A 20,476-nucleotide genomic window follows, 5' to 3' on the forward strand; every position below is an offset into this window, starting at 1 on the left:
TTTTCAAACCAGCAAAGTGGCAGTTGGTGAAGGCCACAGCCCCACTCTACACCTTGCCTCCCCCTCACCCCATTTCACCTTGAGTGGTTAGGAAAACCGATTGGTCAGGGGATAGGACCTGAACAAATGGGGTTACGTTACCTTGCGTTCTCATGGACACCTGGCCAATAAATGCTATTAAAGGGCGGGTCTTGGCATGGCCATAGTGGGATTCGCAATATCGCTTATGGGACTGGCTCTAGTGGCTGTAATTCTGCACCAAGGCTGAATTTTGGGAAAGAGACTTCAGATACAGTATTAGGGGACCACTAAGGTCTATATAAAAGCATCCAAAGAGCACCATTTCATGGGACCTTTAAGTACAGTTTTAGGTAGGCCTACTGCTATAATGTGTATCTTTTCTTCTGATTCTGTATTTTGAATGCTGGGCTTTTTGTGTTTAGGTATACTTACTTTAGATTACTTATTCTACTACTGATCCTCATATCGATATTTTGTTATCAGTAACATCCAGAATTAAAAGTCTTTCCACAAAGTTTTTGTGGAGAAAGCTAAAAGTTAGCGCCCACGTAAACTATGCGCGATGACGTCACCCGCATGCTCGCTCTGTGCTTGTTGTGGTGGCGTTCCCTTCCTCCGTGCTGCCGCTAGAGTTAGCTAGGAACTGGAGGAAGGTCTATCTGATCTGTCGTGACAGCCCGTTCTCCTAAACTTTTCCAAGTCTAGGTTGTGCCTGATAGACGGAGAGAGTGTTTTATCTGTGTTTTCGATGCATAGGAGTGTCCTGGGAGCGGCGAAGGGAGAAGGTAGGTCTCTCTGCTGGTGCCGCTGCCGCCTCCTCCGCCGTATGTAGCTCGGTCAGAGCTTTCAGTTCAGCCCTTGCCCGACTACCGCATTGCTTCTGACCGAAGTGAAGAAGACGGGGAGTGTAGGCCTTGGTAACTTTGTAACGGACCATTGTTAATTTAACCGGGGTTTATGTTAGTGTGACTAGGCTGTGTGAACCGATGATTTCTGACTGAAAACCACCGTACTAGCGGTGCTGCGGCCGCGGTGTGTCATACATGGGTGACTTCATACCTTGTGTGTGTGTGTGTGTGTGTGTGTGTGTGTGTGTGTGTGTGTGTGTGTGTGTGTGTGTGTGTGTGTGTGTATTTTAGAGTAACGTTAGGCATGCTGCGTGTGGAAATAGTGAAAATTATTTTACATCAAGGTTATGTTATAACTTAAGGTTGTCAGTGTACATATCTTACCCATAGACCTATGCTGATGTAGCCTACCTACATTGAGCCAAATGAATGACATTTCAGTAGGCCGAGTAACGTTATGCTCAGGTTTTTAAACCAATACCACAGTTGCCACGAAAACAGATGTGAATGTGATGAAAGCTAACGCTAGTGCTATATTTTATTTGGCATGGTATATCAGAGGCAAGTTTCAGCTGGTCAACAAATCAGGCACCGTATACGCGGGATTAATCTGCCATGTCTGAAATCTGAAGCATGTTAAAGCATAAACAGGTTGGCATGGGTGGTTTGAGCCGCCAGTACAGTGGGGGTCATACATATGCACAGTAGCCTACAGTACACAAATGAAAGGATACAAAATTTGTTTCAAGACCAACACAAGTGGTATTGGCATCTTTTCCCATTAATACATATTTAGCATCCTTCATCCTCTTCAAGAGACACATCTAAACTCTAGTGCAGCAGCAGCAGCAGCCTGAATGTAGTTTTACTCGCTCTGTGTTTTATAACTCATCAGGATGAGTGGCTGAGTCTTCAGGCCATGCTAATCTGATACCATAGCGAGCTCACTGACTCCCATCCAACTCCCAACTGCGAGCCAAGGCCACGTCAGACCCCAATGCTGCACTGGACTGAACTGGACAGTAGTCATGATGAGCTTGGGTTAATGATGGTGAAGGTAATTTCTCTTATCAAGAGAAAATGTTGAAATGAACAAAAATCACATGCCTACATAACTAGGGAGTTAAAAGGACAAGGGAAAGAGATCAATATGCTTGCCTCCCAAATACTCCGTGCACATACAAGTATGTCTCCTAATAATGCCACACCTTATTAATACACTGGCAACATATATTCTCTTGCCATGATGAGGCATTTTGACATTTTAACTTTGACTTTTTGTAGAGTCTGTTGTCCTTAAGCTTAAAGTGCTTCAGATCTAGGTTATGTGTATGGGGAAATGTAATCCACTTTGGACAAAAGCGCATGCCAAAATAAATTACATTTTGTGCTCTTTATAAAAATCATAAAGTTTTTCTTCTTTTTTTCTAGCAAAATATAAATTAAATTAGATCAATAATATTACCAAAGAGAAAGCAAACAGCTAAATTATTCCTACACAGAAAACGCTTACATTAAAGTGCTCTTGTATGTTTTGGAGGCAGAGACTGGTAATTACAGCGTCCTTTGAAGAAACCTCTGTGACCAGGCAGTTTGTAACTTAGAAACTGGCAGTTAACATTGTGACTGATCAGGATTTTTATTAATTACTAAAACCAAAATCATGAAAACCATTATTATACGGTTCCAACTGTCCACCCTAGGATTGGATTTTGTGTGTGTGTGGTATTTTGCCATTGTATGAGCAGGCTTTCCTTTACATATTGATGTGTTGTAGATAATGATCTTTAATGTTGCAATTAGCTGTATCATAGTCTGGATCGATGACAAATCATTTCCAGGATAATTGCGATGTGTGTTGCCACTGTCTAACTCCGTTCCCTTCGGGAAACAACAACAAACTTTGAGCTAGGAAGCTACATGCTGAAAATGGCAAGTTTTGAAGGAAATTTGGCCTGTGCAACAAGACAGGCCTGCTTAGTTCTTTCAGTGAGTGATTGTAAAGATTTACAAGGATATGTTTATGGCATTTACTATCTAACTGGAAAGTTTTGGGACCTATTGGCGGTGATTTGCTATGGATAAAATACACATGGCGATACACTGGTAAATTATGTTTAAGGTTTAACCATGTATCCAGCTAATTCAAATAGCTCACGTTACTGTATTGTGTGAATAGTGAAAGCTATAGTGCGTAGTTTCTGTCGCCCCCATGAGGAATTCAAAATAATGACAACAAAACTGTCTGCATGATACAAGCCTTCCATGATCACGCACCCCTCTCTTCCACGCATTTGCTAGTAGCCAAGGAGGACACGGAGGATTAAAAAGACATGATGGACTTTAGGGCTGCAACAACGAATCGATAAAATCGATAAAATTCGATTACTAAAAAAGTTGGCAACGAATTTAATTATCGATTCGTTGTGTCGCGCAACTATTACGCCACCTAGTAGCGGAGATAAAAAAAAAAAATTGAGTTGAGAGCGGAGCAGAGCAGTGCGGAGCGAAAGAAAAGAAAAAAGCAGAGCGGGGGTAGAGGAAATACGGAGAGAGACCGGAGAGACCCGTAACGTTGTTCTGAAACACTCGGCGGAGGCAGAGAAATCAGTACGACCCAAGTCATCCAAGGTGTGGGAGCATTTCACACTAAATAAATCAAAAACGTGTTAATTGCAAGATAAGCAAAAGCGACACTGCATGGCACGGGCGCACCACGGTGATGAGTCAGCACCTAAAACGTAAACATGTTGGAGTCCTTGATGAGGAGGAAGGGAGTTCAACAGCAGGGTAATGTCACTACACTATCCTACTTCTGTTGCGTTTTGAAGTGAGGAACGTACCGTCCCTCCAGTAGCTCTTCTGGTGCTGCCGTTTACTCGTTATCCAGCAGACTAGCATGACAAGCTAGCGTTAGCTCGTTAATAACCGTAATAAAGCAGGGGTGGTATAGTTTGCAAGACTAAAGACATGGTTTTATTCACTTGCCTTTTTTGGCCCATTTATTTTTCAATCTGTTATGTATATATAATGTGCTTTGTCCCATATCAGTTATTGTTGACAAATATATTAGTGTGTGGTGTATAAATGAACTTACTACAATGATGGTAATAATTTAATGAATAAGTGTGAGTCTGTCTGTCTTGTCTGTATCTGCTATTTGGGTTACTTACCTTTACACAACTATTAACTAAAACAACAAGTATGTATGTATTGAGTTGATGTAAATCAATGCTTTTGTTTTTTTTATCCGATTCATCGACTAATCGAAAAAATAATCGACAGATTAATCGATTATTAAAATAATCGTTCGTTGCAGCCCTAATTTAGAGCAGCGCAATATATCAGTATCATGAAATGAGATTAGATATCGTCTTAGATTTTGGATATCATAATATCATAACATGGCATAAGTGTTGTCTTTTCCTGGTTTTAAAGGCTGCATTACAGTAAAGTGATGCAATTTTCTGTTTACTGTTCTAGCTTTCCTATTATTTGCCTTTACCCACTTAGTCATTATATCCACATTACTGATGATTATTTATCACAAATCTCATTGTGTATATATTTTGTAAAAGCACCAATTCAACCCCACAATATTGTCGTGATATCGATGTCGAAGTATTTGGTCGAAAATATTGTGATATTTGATTTTCTCCACATTGCCCAGCCCTACCTTCATTATAGTTTTTGCCAACACTGATTGATATATGAACAAGTGCAAATTTGCAATAGGTGTGACCATGTACTCACATGCATCAACGCGTTCATGCATATACACACACACACACACACACACACAAACGCACACACAAACATAACCTCATAAATACTTGACCTTCATGCCAAATTTCAGCGTTCTAGGGCGAAAGCTGTGGCCGCCAAACGGTGGGGAAATTTTTGTCGACCTACTGACAGAGCGAGCTTATAGAGCCGCTGGTCGCAGCTAAAAAATTATATTAGCTAAGGCTGCAACTTAACTAACTTAATTCATTCATTGATTTACCTCCTTAAAATGTCAAAAATCATAATAGAAAAGCTCAAAGTATGAACTTAAAAACCATTAACATTTGTTTCTTTAATCACCCGTCATGTTTATACTTCTATTTCTACCACTAATAATAATGACAATACACGATCAGTTGATTTATTTGTTATGTTTTATCTTTTGACAAAAAAAAAATGAAATTGCTGCAGATTTGGTTGGTATTTATTCATAGTAGTTTGATAGAAAACATGTAACTATAATGTTCCCTCCCTCCACTAATTATATCAAACAAAAGGCAATAACAGTCAAATAGTTAAGCAGTTGGCAGTTGGTCCAACTCTACTTACTGAGATGTAGCTCACTCTGCAGTTCTTTCTAATGCTGTCACAGTGTTAAAGCTGAGACGGAGTAGCTTTACAATTGACACAGCTTGAGGTGTTTTTTGGCTCTATTTGATCATAACCTCTCCCGTGCTGCTTCTTCCTCCTTAGCACTTCTCTCGTCTCTCCAACAAGGAAACCCAGCGAGTGTTTGTGTCCTTGTTGCCTGTCAAACAGACAAGGCTAAACTATCGTACTCCATTCAACCTGTGGCTGTTTTCTGAAGGGATGACAAACAGCCGTGACTGCTCGCTGTTGTATAGCTACACAATTGTGTGCCCTCGCCCACACACACTCGCATACAAACCGTGGCCAAGAAAAATCCTCCTCCTCCACTTCCTGACTGAGTAATCAACGCTAACACTGGCATTTGTTTTTTTATGAACAAACACATCACGTGTTTACGTCTATTAACATGTTATCAGTTACAATTTGCTCATGCCATGCACACACTTGTTGTGAAGCTGGATGCAAATCAAAGAATAATAACAGTGCTTAACCCTAATTGTGTGTGTTGTGTGTGTGTGTGTGTGTGTGTGTGTGTGTGTGTGTGTGTGTGTGTGTGTGTGTGTGTGTGTGTGTGTGTGTGTGTGTGTGTGTGTGTGTGTGTGTGTGTGTGTGTCAGTGAGAGCCTCGGGAACACCAAAACATTTACAGCTTCGACTTCAGCTCCAATCCACCGTTACCGTTGGTAAGAAAGCGGTGCTGATAGATTGGTTGGCTTTAGATACTGGGATGAAAATAGAGGAAGTGATGCCAAGGAGAGACAGATGGAACCATATTAGGCCCTGCCATTCACTGTGGATTATGTGAGTGATTCAGTGGACTGAAAAAAAAAAAAAAAAGGTTTCAAGTTCCTTTTAATAAGTGTATTATTAACGTGCTATAAATTGTTAACCACTCTACACGCCGATTTGGAGATAGATGATTTTGTGTACAGCTGTACTGCCTGTCATGAAGTCAGTCATGCTGTTTGGGTCTTAATCTGTTTTTTTTTTCCCCGTGTATATGTTTTGTTGGCCTCCTGCAGACAGCGCTGGTGGTCCTGACTGTTCAGCAGGATGAGTGAGGCGGACGGCCAGTTTTACAGCGTTCAGGTGGGAGACTCCACCTTCACTGTACTCAAGCGCTACCAGCAGCTCCGCGCCATTGGCTCCGGGGCCCAGGGCATCGTCTGGTAAGCTTTTAAGATTAGAGTCTGACAATATGACATATACAGCATGGTCATTGTTAACTTGTTCTCACACGTCACTGAAGCTGTATGATGTTTATCTGAGCGAAATATTCACACCCCAAGATGCTGCATCATTGCATTAAATGTAAATATTCCAGATGTTTTGCGTGTCATTTTATCCAAATCATCCCAAAATTCAGAATAACACATTTGATATCTTTGAAAACGTTGGTGTGTCCACAAGAATGTAAAATATAGTTATGTGGGTTTGAGGACTGTAGGAAGTTTAATTTGTTTGTATTACTGGTAACGCTTAAAAATAGATACATTTTTTTAAATACTCATAAATAAATACTAGAACATTTCTGTATTGGGTAAATGTAATGCACATTTCAACCCCTAGTGGCTGCAATCAGGTCTTCTTTATGCTGCGTCCTCTTCTTTGGGGATTTGATTATTGATTATTTAGTGTTTAAATTGCAGAGAGAAAAAATTTGACAGGTAGCTAGCTTTTTTTCCTCTTCAAGTTGATGTTAAAAACAGCTTTGTTCTGCAGGATGCATTTATTTTCTTTCTTGATAACTTTCTCTCTGTCTGTTCCCTCCTCTACACAACATGTAACCAGCTCTGCTCTAGATACAGTCCTTGGTATACCAGTGGCAGTGAAAAAGCTGTGTCGGCCCTTCCAGAACCAGACCCATGCTAAGCGTGCCTACAGGGAGCTAGTGCTGCTCAAATGTGTCAATCACAAAAATGTAAGACCTATTTAAAGGATATGTTCACATTTTTTTTTAAAGTCTGTCTAAATTGAAAGCAATAGTCAGGTGCCCATATGTACATTGGAAGAACTAATCTTACCTTCTGTTGATCCTGGCCATGAAGAGATCCTTTCCTCATGTCTTTCCAACCTAAGTGATGGGGGACAAAATCCACAGTCCTTGTTTGGGGCAAAAATATCTTACAAAGTTCATGCAATGCTTATGGGAGACTTTGGCCATCTCAGTTACACAAATGAAGTTGGTACCACCCAAAATGGCAATGTTTTTGTTTTTCCTCCGGAGAGTCTTTCTGTGCTGAGCTGCAATGGAGGGATAGTAACACAAAGAGGGAACTCTGTACTAAAACACTGTAACTTTGGAAGATACCTACTTGATTTGATTATCTCTAAAGTCTGATATTAGTCTCAAGTTTGGAATATATTTTTGATTTCAATGTTCATATGAGCGCCTGACAATGGACAGACTTGAAAACCATCCTTTGATGTCAGCTCTTTGTCCTACCCTCTGGAATATGTGCCATATGTCTGATATAGATGTAGTACTGTATTATAACATAATTAATCAGTTAAAAGTTTTGTATTTCATACATTTTGCAAAACAGTTCAAAACAGCTGGCAGTCAAATGTAAAATGTAGCTTGTATCCTCACATCTTCTCATGTATTGTCTCATAAGACACTTTCTGATTTAATAATTGCATCCCTCCCTCTTTTGTTAGGCTGATGGGATTTACAGTAGGACCGGAATATGACTGGCAGTACAAAAACTGTTATTGTCTGTTCTAAGAAATATTGAAATAATGTACAAACCTGAGAAAAAAGGGTCAGCTCACTGCAATGTGAATGTAATTTCTTAATCCGAGTGAGAGAATCCAGACAATCCCACTTGAGTCCTCTGCTCTCCGTTGGCTAGCTCTCCACAGTTAAGTGTCTGTAGATGAGAGAGTAACAGAGTGGACTAATGACCTGTCTCTCTGCTTGCAGATCATCCGTCTGATCAATGTGTTCACGCCTCAGAAGTCCTTGGAGGAATTCCAGGACCTGTGAGTGGCAGTAGCGTGTTTTTTGGCTGCAACAATCTACTCGGTGCTTTTTGTAGGATTCAGAGATTTTAGCTGAAGCTAGCATTTAACTACCATCCCTCGATTTACCTGTCAACCTCTTCTATTGCACTGCGTTGCTTTCATATGTTCTCTCCGCTTTAATTGCTTCTATGCGTTTGACGCGGTCTCTTTAGGAACTCCTTTACTACCTTTTCTGCCTCTTTGTTCTGACCGTTCCTCTTTTAATCTCTTATCACTTGCATCTCTTATCTACCATTTTGCCATTTTGTATCCCTACTTCACTTGTTTTCATTTCTTCCATGGCTTTTAGGTATCTAGTGATGGAGTTGATGGATGCCAGCCTGTGCCAGGTGATCCACATGGACTTGGACCATGAGAGAATGTCCTATCTGCTCTACCAGATCCTCTGTGGCATCCGGCACCTGCACTCTGCTGGCATCATCCACAGGGTAACAGGACGAGCAATAATTGTGCTGTGGGCTAAATGTTGATAAGACAGTAATGTTTTTACACACTCCAGAAATACCTTAAAGAGTAACTTAATATTTCACTGCCAACTTTCGTTAAAATGTTTCAAGTTTTTTTTTTTTTTTTTTTTTTTGCCAGCCTGCTCTGTTGCACTAGCCTGGTTGATACCAGACCCTTCTCAGTTGTAACTGAGAGTGGGTCTAGGGAAGGTTCATTCACAGTCCATTTCCAAAGGGGCGTCACCAACGGACGCCGCTCAAATGCCTCTGGTCGCAATTGGATAGTCCTTCAACCAATCAGATTGACGATCCGGGTGACGTAGCAGCGTCAGCGGCATCAACGGGTTGCTGCACTTCGGTGGCCCTCATGTTGAATGTAAACACAAAGCTGCTCGCGGTCGCTGCGCCATCATCATCGTGTAAAGCAACGGTTGTGATTGGTGCCTCAATTTGGAAAAATTGGAAATGGGCTTGAATGGGCTCTTGGCCAGACGGACTCGCAGAGCAAATCTCAAATTTGCCGGAAGTTCGTCAGGGTTTTCTCAGGCTACTGTTGCACATGTAACCACGCTCAGTAGCGATGTCTGTCTACTGGCACACCCTGAACACTTCGACATCACTGATGTGAGGCGATGGGTTAGAACCACCGGGCTTCGGGTTTTCAGCTGGTGTTCATTTGCTCATTAATTAGCCATTCAATCAAGTATCCAGTCATAAATATTTATTGCTAAGTGACATTAGATAATTTGAACTTTTGAAAGAATATCTGTTTGTTTCAGGAGTTCTTCATGAGCAAAGGATCATGTCTTTTGATTCTAAAATTACATTGTTAAAGCTATAGTGCGTAGTTTTTGTTGCCCCCATGATACCTGAGCCTTACGTGATCACGCACGCACCCCCACCCCTCCTCCACGAGGTTGCTAATAGCCAAGGAGGACACGGAGAATTAAAAAAAACATGATGGACTCTTCAGAAGAGGTCAATATCTTCACTCGAGTTTCTGCGTGGGGAAAGTCACCGGACGACACAATCTTCTGAACATAGCCATACTGAGAAATCCAGAGAGAGTTGTGTGGAGCTGATAGTCTTAATTAGCTTTGTAGCAACTCATTTGGCAATGGCTTGAATGTAACGGACGTTCATTAATATCAAAAAGTTACGCACTAAAGCTTTAACTTAAGGATGTGGAGGTCTTTAACCTATGTGTTTAAATGCTACAAATTTCTCCAAAACAATTGCCATCCATTCTAATCTTTCTCCAGCTATCATCTGCTACAGGAAATAAAATCCCTCAAGAGTAATGTTTTTGGGTGTGTATGTTTCTCTGGATTTATAGATGTTCTCTCCCCTTAGGACCTGAAGCCCAGTAACATTGTCGTGAAGTCAGATTGCACTCTAAAGATCTTGGATTTTGGCCTGGCTCGGACGGCCTGCACTAACTTCATGATGACCCCTTACGTGGTGACCAGATACTACCGCGCGCCAGAGGTCATACTGGGCATGAAGTATAAGGAGAATGGTAAGGAGAGCCAAGCACCATTCTCACAACGCTAATTTGAAAGATCCTGTATCTAGGGCTGGGTACCGAATTCAATACTTTTTAGGCAGCGACCAAATTGCCTCTGAAGTATTGAGTATAGAAAAGTGGTTCGTCATTCAATACCCAATTTCAGTACCTAAGGAGTAACTCTCATCAGCATCAGTAAGCCAATAAGCATGTCGCATTCTTCTACCAAGATCTAATCATGTTTGTGATTGGCTGTTTAGTGTTACACGTTGTAGAGACATGCAGGAAAAACTTTACGTTATTTACAGAGACAGGTTCACGTAGTAGGAGCTGAAAAATAAATAAAAAGATTTGTGCTCTCAGTATTTCTATCGGTACCGGTATCGAAAATCTTCAAACCATACCCAGCCCTACTTATATCTTTAAAATGAAAGGGATACAGTAGATGAAGGAATAAAGCTCCACTCCTAACACCACGTTTTGGCATCAACAAACGTATCATGATAATTTGATTAACATGACATTATTTTTCAATGTAATACATATATGTAAAATAATCAGTTCAGAAATGATAATGCTTTAACACAAAGGTGGCTCTTCCCTGGAACTCTCCATGTCCTTATTGAACCACGTAATCACCTTTGTAAGCTGACACTGTTAATAACAGTTTCATTTCTCTGTCCAATGCTCCATTCAAAAAAATTTAATTATAACTAAGAGCCATGACAATTGGTTGATATTGGCATTCGTTCGAATCTTGCCTATATATCAGCTAGTTTGCAAAAACAAAAAAACACCGATCATGACGCAGAGGAAAGCAAGAGGTGAATCAGAAACAGTGTCATCATTACATTTTTGTCCAACAGACTCGATTGTTTGCGATACACAGCAGCATTTGAGTAAACAGAGAAGGCCATCAAAGCTGAACAGATGGTGCAGGCTGTTAAGAATAATAAGTGCACAGTCGGTCTCTAGCTGGTTATTAGAGGTCCAAGGACCACAGGGGCTGGAACTCGCTTGGAACTGATTTTTATTATTTGTACATGCATTTTTAAGATTGTGTTAGAAAGGCCCATTTTACATAAACTCTAAAGCAGTCTCCAAAAAGGCACCAAAAGTGTATTCCTCATAATTGACTGCACTGACTTTCCTTAAATTAAGATAACATTATCTGTGGTCATGCATTCATTTTCATAGACCTCGGTTTTATTATAGTTCAGCCTGCGGAAACACACACACACCTAGTTCAGGAGGAGCCAGATATTCTGGGGGTTAGGTCACCAGTTTGAATCCAGCATGGAACCTTTGTTAAATGTCATTCCCTCTCTCTCTCTCTCTCTCTCTCTCTCTCTCTCTCTCTCTCTCTCTCTCTCTCTCTCTCTCTCACCCAACTTCCATGCAGTGGCATACTGTTAGCTGGCTAGAAAAGCATGAAATGAAAACCCACTATGACGTACTGATGACCAACACAATAATTCGTAATGATTACGTTTTACAGGTAGTTGGTAAATGGCACTACTCTGCTGCAGTGGAGGTTGGCTGCTTACTCTAATGGCTGAAATGATCTCTCACAAAGTCCTCTTTCCTGGAAAGGACTGTATCCCTGCCTCGTTATTTTCACTTTAAGCCTTTTCATTTGTCTTCTCTAACTAGAGGCAGAAGACCGTCAGGGGACATCGATGCTGTCAGGAATTGTTCATTTAGTTCATTAAAACATTTCCAAGAGAGAGAAAAAAGGATTAGAAAGAGTAGTTTGATTAATGGTTCATACAGTCATTTTACTGCCAAGAGGATACTCTACAGAGTGCCATGCAAGTCTGCAATAAATCTAAGAGAAACCTAAAAGTGTCAGTTTATAATAAATATAAAGTTGCACATTTGTATAATGTGTCATTTTTCTACAAACCACAGTCAAATTGTTTGTATCACTAACCAGTTTAACTACAAGGTGATGCATGAAACATGACATAGTTAGGTTGGATTAGAAACAGGAAGTAAGACTCAAAAGACTAACAGGAAAGCATTTTTGCCAAGTCCAGAGTGTGACTAACCTGTTAAAGCAGTCACACGGAGTAGTGTAACCTGTCCAAAGTTTCAATTTCGGATTTATGCAGTGTGTTTGTAGACTTGACCTAAAGTGGTCTGTATGATCTGGAGACGTTATCAAAGCGCACAGACCTTTCAGCCTCAGTGAAACTAAAAATGAAGGGAAGAGAGGAGTTAGTGGCTGTTGGCCACACATGGGTGCTCTAAAGCAAACAGTCAACTCTTAAGAGCGAGAGAAAGAGAGAGGAACTCCATACATCCTACTCTGCTACGTGCGCACACAGGGAAAGTCATGAAGGGAGAAACAGCTGTGTAAACTGATAAGCAGAGCTGCGAGGAGAAAGGCCTGAAAGGCTGCATCTGGTTTCCAAGTCAGACAGAGAGAAGAAAGACAGCATTAAGATGAATATGATGAAAGCACCAGGCAATGGCACAGCTAGAGGATCGACCAAAATAACGAGAGTTAGTGTTCTGCATTTCAACGTTTGTCATTAAAAAGTTAAACCATGTTTGTTTATTTGTTTATTATTTAGATCCCCATTAGCTACTCCATTAAGCAGCAGCTATTCTTCCTGGGGTCTTAATTTTTACCAAAATATTAACATCAAAGCTGTACAACAATGAAGACAAATACAGAAGTGCACATAACATCTTTTAAATCATATAACTAAAACACAACATAACACATATACACTAAACATAACATAACCATATAACAATATATAAGCTCTTACATGTACAAAAATATCACTCTCTAGGTATAATATAAAATAAAAATCACATTTCCATTGCTGTAGCTCATTATGAAGTCATTATTAAAAACATAATTACAGTTACTCCCAAGTAAATAAATACAGTCTCAGTCTTTCGGAAAAACTGACATTGTGCCTCTCTGAAACCAAAAACAACGGGAGCAAGTTCCATGCCACCATTGCTCTATAACATGATGTTCTTTGAAGTTGATTTGTTCGACAGATGGGTAACAAGAAACGCCCTTCACTTGATTGGCGCGTGGAATGAGTATGAATGTCACTGAAAAAAGTCAATCTTTCATAAATAATTTCTGGTACTTTTGTAATAATTACATTTTTTAAGAATTTAATGAGAGAATAATTAATTCTGCTTCTTACATGAAGCCATGTTAACTGATTGTGCATGTCCCTAATGTGCATGTCCCTAATACTTGTTCTAAAAGTTAACAGTTAAGGACAAGCCGAGAAGCTTTATTTTGTGCAATCTGTAATCTGTTTAAATTATTCTCTGTAGTTGCAGCCCAGATGATGGAACAATAGTCCAGATGACACAAAACTATTGATTCCACCAGAATTTTCCATATGCGAATCGGTATGCATTTCCTGCAATGGCGAACTACAGCCATACTCCTGCCCATTTTATTCAATATTAGTTTTATCTGAGCGTTCCATGTCAACCCGCTGTCCACAATCACGCCGAGCAGTTTAGCCTCAGTCACTTGTTCAATGATCAAACCACCAACTGACAAGTTCAGAGCAGGGGAATCTTTTAAAAGATGATTAGATCCTAACATACCTGCATCCAGCAGGTAGTCACAGACCCGCCCGCCTCACTGGGGGTAGAAGCGGTGAAGGCGCTGGATTGGGGGTGGGGGGTGATTGCATATCTGTATATATGTAAGAGTTTGTGTGTATGTAGGCCTGAGTAGTCAAGCTACGTCTGGCCCCCGTAATCTGGTTTTCTCAGTCCGCACGATTGTCATTGCGATACACAGCCGGTTGCCATGGAGTCAGCCTTGAAACAGGACCCAGTCCGAGTCAACAATCAACAGGTGTCTGTGGGAATTGGGTAGGAAACGCAAGAGTGTGCCTCGCTGCACTGCTCCAGGGGGAGGTGATTATTCAACACCGGCCTCGGCCAAGGCCAGTGCTGGTTCAGGGAGCCGAAAAAGATAAGATTGGAATTTGTTTTGTCTTAGGGCCAGGAGCCGCAGTTAGTCACTCTCGACTTCTCTGAAATGTCCCCTCTGGTCTCCGTATCGATCAAATTTCCTTGCCAAAACCGTGAGTTTCCCCAAGATGTTGTCCAGCCTATCCAGAGCTGACAGTCTCTCCAAGATGGTATCCAATTTTTGGCCCATGGTGTGTGGCTCATGGTGGTCAAAGTCACAATTTGAGTTCCGACAGCTCTGCCCACAGCTTCAACCATGACGGGCAGCCTGGTATTTTGCTCGGTTCCCGTCTTCTTCTTAATTTCTCGATAAACCAGGGCAGTGCCTGAGCCAATCCGCAAAAGACCTGTTATCATGGTTCCGAATAGGTAGATATCTTTAATGTCCTCCACGGAAAGAACCGCCAGACACACGACCCGCCACCTCTCCCATGCGTCCATCGTGTAGCCAGCTGCGAACGTTCCGGCAGGGCAGTCAGGTTCCCCCGAACCCGAGCTTCTCGTCGAGAAGATGGTGTCAATTGCGCTGAGAGACCAGTTGATCAAATCCATAATTCCTAGTTTAGGAGCAGTGCCGAGAGAGAGACTCTAGAAGTACACAGAGACAAAGACTAGACGAGAGAGCAAAGCGGGGTAAGCAACGGGAGGAGAGGGAGAAAATGCGACCGCCTTCACAGAGAGCCAAACGAGAAAACATCATACATTTACTCTTCGCAATATTAATAATTAACTTATTTTCTCTGTTCCACTTTTCAATTAATTTTAGTTCATTATTTAATACAGCATTAAGTCTGGTAGATTTATGATGAGACACAAAAATAGTCAAGTCATCTGCATAAAGGGCAATACTGGCACACCCCAAAATAAAAGACAAATCATTAATGAAAATAGAAAATAACAGTGGTCCAAGAAAACTCCCTTGAGGCACCCCACAACGCAGAACCTTTGTCTCAGAATAACTACCATTAAACAGTACATTAAACTCCCTATTAGTAAGATAACTATAGATCCATTGGATTGCAAAATCCATTGGATTGTTATGCTTTTCAAAACCATAACAACTTATTTTTTTTCAAAAATAGATTATAATCAATTAAATCAAATGCTGCACTGAGATCTAACATTACCATACCAACTAATTTTCTATCGTCAATTTCATGCAACCAATCATCAGTCATCTGAACTAAGGCTGTCGTTGTCGAGTGCCCTTTCTTATAAGCATGTTGATAAAGTGAATTTAACCCATTTTTTAGAGAAATACAAATTAATTTGATCATAAACAATTTTCTCCGTGATCTTACTCAAAATTGGCAGAATACTTATAGGTCTGCTATTTTTCCCAGAAAAATGTTCCCTTTTGTTTTTAGGAAGAGGCACAATTTTAGCTTTTTTCCAATTAGCAGGAAAAACACATTTTTCTAAACTTAAATTAATAATATAACATATAGGCATAGTAATCACATCAGCAACCATCTTTAATAACTCAACATCCAGTTCATCAATACCAGGAGGTTTATCTTTCATTAACTTTAATGTTTTCTACTATGTTAAGACTTACTTTGTCAAATTTAAATGTACATGATTTATTAAACATAATTGTATCTTTAATTGTCTTAAAAGATAAATCAGGGTAACTGCAACATCTGTAGTGTCATTTTACTGTGTACTTAACATGCTGTGTGTGTGTGTGTGTGTGTGTGTGTGTGTGTGTGTGTGTGTGTGTGTGTGTGTGTGTGTGTGTGTGTGTGTGTGTGTGTGTGTGTGTGTGTGTGTGTGTGTGTGTGTGTGTGTGTCCTCTGTTCCCAGTGGACATCTGGTCAGTGGGGTGCATCATGGGAGAGATGGTTAAGGGCAGCGTTATCTTCCAGGGCACCGACCGTATCCTTAAACACTCTCTGATCTGTTCCACTTCTTCCCTCTTTTACCCTCCATCAAACCTTTGACACAAAGTATTTAATTCATCTTGACAATTTTCTTTTCTAATAGTTTTCCTCGCACATTAGACTGTCAAGACATCTGCCACTAATGCCCTCCAAACATAATCTTTTGAATAGGACCATTAGAGATTTCCAGCACACCCCAATTTAATCAGAGAGCTTTGTGTGTTATCCCCCCCTCTCCAACGGTTATGAATCTGTGGAGTTGTTTTTCAGATAGCTATAATCCACTTAATTGATAGAGAGAATCAAATTGAAGCAACTCAAATCATTTGCATTTATATTGGCTGTTTCTCTGTTTCTAATGGGTTTGGTCACCTCTTCACTCACCAGCTCCTTTCAGTGGCAGTGTCCATTTGCACCTGAGTAGCTGAGAATGGATCTAGGGCCAATGCAATTCTAGGATAGATTGCTTTTCATCGGGGGAAGTAACAGCCTTTTACTGCAATTGTAAGTCACCAAGACCGCTGAATGTGCATATCTATATTTTCTTTTCTTTTTTTTGTGGTTTTTAAATGCATAACAACTATTGGATAGATTGCCGTGAAATGTAATGTACATATTCATGTTTTCCCCAGAATGAAATGTAATAGCTTTGGTAATCCTACCACCATTATCAAGTTTCAATCGGTCCAATACTTTGGTTTACGATCAAAACTGCAAAACTAAGTTTATCTGTGTTTTAAGCCTGACGTCTCGGCACTAGGATTAGGCAATGGTTAGGGTTAGGTGCCTTGAAGTCAACGGTCGCAGCGCTGCGTGGAAGGAGACGTTGGGGGCTTAAAACACCGTCGAGCCAAAACTAACATCCCCATCAAACATCAGCTGTAGTTTGTGTTTTGTGCTCATTGGCAAATGTTAGCAATCTAACATGCTAAACTAAGATGGTGAACATGGTAAATATACCTGCTTAAGATCACCATGCTAGCATTGTCACTGTGAGCATGTTAACATGCTACTGTCAGCATTTAGCTCAAAGCACCACCGTGCCTGAGTACAGCCTCACAGCCCCTAGCATGACTGTAGACTCCTTGTCTGGTTTTTATATTTATACACATTATGCAAAGTGCAACAATTTCATGTATTTGTCTCTTGATTCCATGCTTGATCTCATTTCCTGACCCATGTACATGCCCATAATGCAGCGGAGTTCTCCCTAACAAGCGTCTTTATCCAGACATCGACCAGTGGAATAAGGTGATCGAGGTTCTGGGCACACCCAGTCTGGAGTTTATGAACCGACTGATGGAGACCGTGAGGAACTATGTGATGAACAAGCCACAGTATCCTGGCGTCAGCTTTGACGAGCTTTTCCCAGACTGGGCCTTTCCTTCTGACTCAGAACATGACAAACTGAAGAGTAAGAATTGTGGACACTAAAATGCAGTTGTTTGACTTAACTCGAATTGCATATAGTTGCAGTTTCCTGGAATAGATACTTCAGAGGATTGTCAAATTTCATGGTTTTTAAATCTCTTACCAAGGACTCTGCCATAATACTAGATTTTAGTCAAAGGCATTTGTCCGCAGTATACTGATGCAACAAGATATTTCCCAAAAAAAATGTACAGGGACACAGGCTGAAAAGTGGATCCCTTACACAACTAGTTCAGAGAGTGACCATGCAGTTGTTCTGCCCTAATCTGTGGCATTTAGAGTTCACATCACTGAAACAAGATAACACATCTTGACATTCCCGACACCGGAAGGGGAAGTAATCAGTTCTCATGAAGACCACCTAAATGAAGTGATGTCGTGAGCCTGTTTCCATAGTAACCCTGCCCTTTCTCTGTTGCCATAACAGCAGGTCAAGCACGGGACCTGCTGTCCAAAATGCTGGTCATTGATCCTGAGTGCCGCATCTCGGTAGAAGAGGCCCTGAATCACCCGTACATTCACGTGTGGTACGACCCTGGTGAGGCCGACGCGGTGAGGAGCCTGTTCCAGTGGTGGTTTACTTCATCAGTGCAGCGGCTGGCTGTGTGTGACCATGCTGATATATGTATTTCCCTTTGTTTCACAGCCCCCTCCCCAGATTTCAGATAAGCAGCTGGAAGAGAGAGAGCACTCCATCGAGCAATGGAAAGGTAGGATGCACTGCCCTCTAGGGAAATCTGTCGGCATTGCAGCTTAACTTCTTTACATTTTGATTAAAAAAAGTTACAGGAAACTAAATCTAACCCTATTAAGAATCACGTTTCTTCCATATCTATATGTAGATATACACGTGATGTGCTGTGCAAAGCATTTGAAGTTAAAGCCACAAAAAAAAATCAGAACAATCAGTCAAAACCATAGACTGTTAAACATAAAGGTCAAAACACTGCCAAACCATTCTATGAAACCAGGAAATAAAGATTATAAAGTTTAAGTTAAAGAACATACAATAGGACCAATTAAGTGCAATTGATGATTAACACCTATTTCACATTTTTTATTTACCTGTACCTTTTAAAGGCTACATTCTAAGTACACATTACACATTGACAGCACCGAACATTTTCTGCTTTTCTACAGAACTCATTTATGAAGAGGTGATTGATTGGGAAGAGAGGAACAAGAATGGACTGATGAAAGAAGACTGCTCAGGTACGTGCATGCATTATCCTACTAAGGAGTTGTGTCGGAGCATAATTAGCGTAATATTGGTTTTCTGAAATTTGTCATTGAAGTAAGTAAAGTATAATCCTTTTTTTTTTTTTAAGAAATGCAATGTATTAACTCTAAATATTATTCTCCTGGTTCTCTCCATTGTGTGTGTGTGTGTGTGTGTGTGTGTGTGTGTGTGTGTGTGTGTGTGTGTGTGTGTGTGTGTGTGTGTGTGTGTGTGTGTGTGTGTGTGTGTGTGTGTGTGTGTGTGTGTGTGTGTGTGTGTGTGTGTGTGTGTCATGTATCAGATGTGGTGTCGGGTTCAGCCTCCCAGTCGTCTTCAGCCAACGACATCTCGTCCATGTCCACGGAGCACACCTTGGCCTCGGACACAGACAGCAGCAGCATCGACACGCTGACGGGACCGCTGGACGACATTCAGTGAACACCGTCCATGGCCACATGTGTTTGCCTGTCTGCCTGCCTCAGTCCTCCCCTCACATTTACAATATCAGTCAATCACCTTCCTTTCTTCTCTTTAATCCATTCCCCCCGCCACACACATTTACTGAATTTATTTTGTCCTGTGTTTTTCTTTTTTCCCACTTTAACCTCAATGAATAGGTCTATTTTTCTATTTTCTTTCTGTGTGTGTGATCTGGTTGGTCTTGTTGAACCTCTCCAACAACCGTTTTGGGCTAAGGTCAAAGCTATATCTGTATGGTCAAAGTTTTGTCTTTCTTTTTGTGGATATTGTTTACCTTCATCAAGTACATATGATGTATGCATATTGATTTTCGGGTTACCAGGAGTAGGTGGGGGATTGTTGTTTGTTCCGTATGCCTGTATTTTAATAGTTTTATTTTTTTTAAGCGAATATTGCGTTGAGACCAGAGGTTATCAAACTAGAGCAGACACGCACTGCACATAGACCACAGCTGCCAGCTACTCTCATGCATGTGACGCCAATACGAACAAAAGCTTGCCATAAGTCGACCGCGCCAACCATCTGATGTCCATCTGGTGATCAAACACTCATCTAAAGTTTGATGGATCCTTTAGCTAGCGCGCATTATTGCACTCCATTGTGTGTGTATGTGTTTGTGGGTTTTTTTTTTTATTTTTTTTTATGAATTGCCTCGAGTGATGTGGATTTTAAGCTTTCCTCCTGACAGCTAAGGGAAGCTGGGGTTGCGGTGTTACATTTCTATTTCATGATACTATGTACTGTATGTAAAGATGTCATAATCTGACCCTCATAGTCGCTGTAGACCATTTCACTACTAATAGGTAAGGTGTGCTCATTTTGTTTAGAAACCCACCATATCTGTAGAACACCATATTGCACCCACATTTGGACATAAGGTACTGACTATCACAAGAACATCATAATCTTGTAAATTTGGGGCAGGCAAAAATATACATCTAGTATTCATTTCTGTGTTCTTGCAAAATGTTGCACACAATCGCATTGAGGCCCATGTAAAATAAGCCTCTTGTTGAAGCATTTCATTGACAAATCAATGCACTGGTTGCTCCTTTTCTAAACCATTCCATTAGTACTGGAGCAGTCACAAAATGCATCATGAATCAGATATCATGTAGAACACATGTAAAGGCAGTAAAACACAAATAATTGTGTTTAACTTGCATGACGGCGTTAAAGATGCCGATAAGATACCGTAGTTCTTGTTCTAAAGAGAAATCCGTTCAGGTCTATTCTTTTTCTTACAGTACCTTGATGTTCTTGGTTCTG

At 40.8% G+C, this 20,476-nt stretch overlaps 1 protein-coding gene across 4 annotated transcripts; it reads left to right on the forward strand.

The window, feature by feature from the left end:
• Positions 1 to 598: 598 nt before the first annotated feature.
• Positions 599 to 20,327, forward strand: mapk9 (mitogen-activated protein kinase 9). 4 transcript variants are annotated; one of them, XM_028589816.1, is made up of 13 exons: positions 599 to 806; positions 5,863 to 6,046; positions 6,268 to 6,414; positions 7,037 to 7,166; positions 8,172 to 8,230; positions 8,562 to 8,700; positions 10,072 to 10,237; positions 16,001 to 16,072; positions 17,309 to 17,491; positions 17,936 to 18,060; positions 18,155 to 18,218; positions 18,649 to 18,720; positions 19,029 to 20,327. In XM_028589816.1, exons 3-13 carry the CDS (start codon positions 6,299 to 6,301, stop codon positions 19,163 to 19,165), a joined length of 1,263 nt encoding a protein of 420 aa, XP_028445617.1. In that variant the 5' UTR covers positions 599 to 806; positions 5,863 to 6,046; positions 6,268 to 6,298; the 3' UTR covers positions 19,166 to 20,327. The 4 variants fall into 4 exon arrangements, with proteins under 4 accessions (XP_028445617.1, XP_028445618.1, XP_028445620.1 ...); XM_028589819.1 differs by lacking the exon at positions 599 to 806 and adding an exon at positions 1,129 to 1,926; XM_028589818.1 differs by lacking the exon at positions 599 to 806 and adding an exon at positions 3,619 to 3,659.
• The last annotated feature ends 149 nt before the right edge of the window (positions 20,328 to 20,476 follow it).

The sequence above is a fragment of the Perca flavescens genome, chromosome 10 (genome assembly GCF_004354835.1).
Source record: "Perca flavescens isolate YP-PL-M2 chromosome 10, PFLA_1.0, whole genome shotgun sequence".
NCBI lineage: Eukaryota > Metazoa > Chordata > Actinopteri > Perciformes > Percidae > Perca > Perca flavescens.

Excerpts from the sequence above, each read along its gene's own strand:
- mapk9 (XM_028589816.1), top strand. The coding sequence starts at position 6,299 with ATGAGTGAGGCGGACGGCCAGTTTTACAGCGTTCAGGTGGGAGACTCC. Across the intron at positions 8,701-10,071 it reads CTGCTGGCATCATCCACAGG|GACCTGAAGCCCAGTAACAT; the intron begins GTAACAGGACGA and ends CTCTCCCCTTAG. Across the intron at positions 18,721-19,028 it reads GATGAAAGAAGACTGCTCAG|ATGTGGTGTCGGGTTCAGCC; the intron begins GTACGTGCATGC and ends GTCATGTATCAG.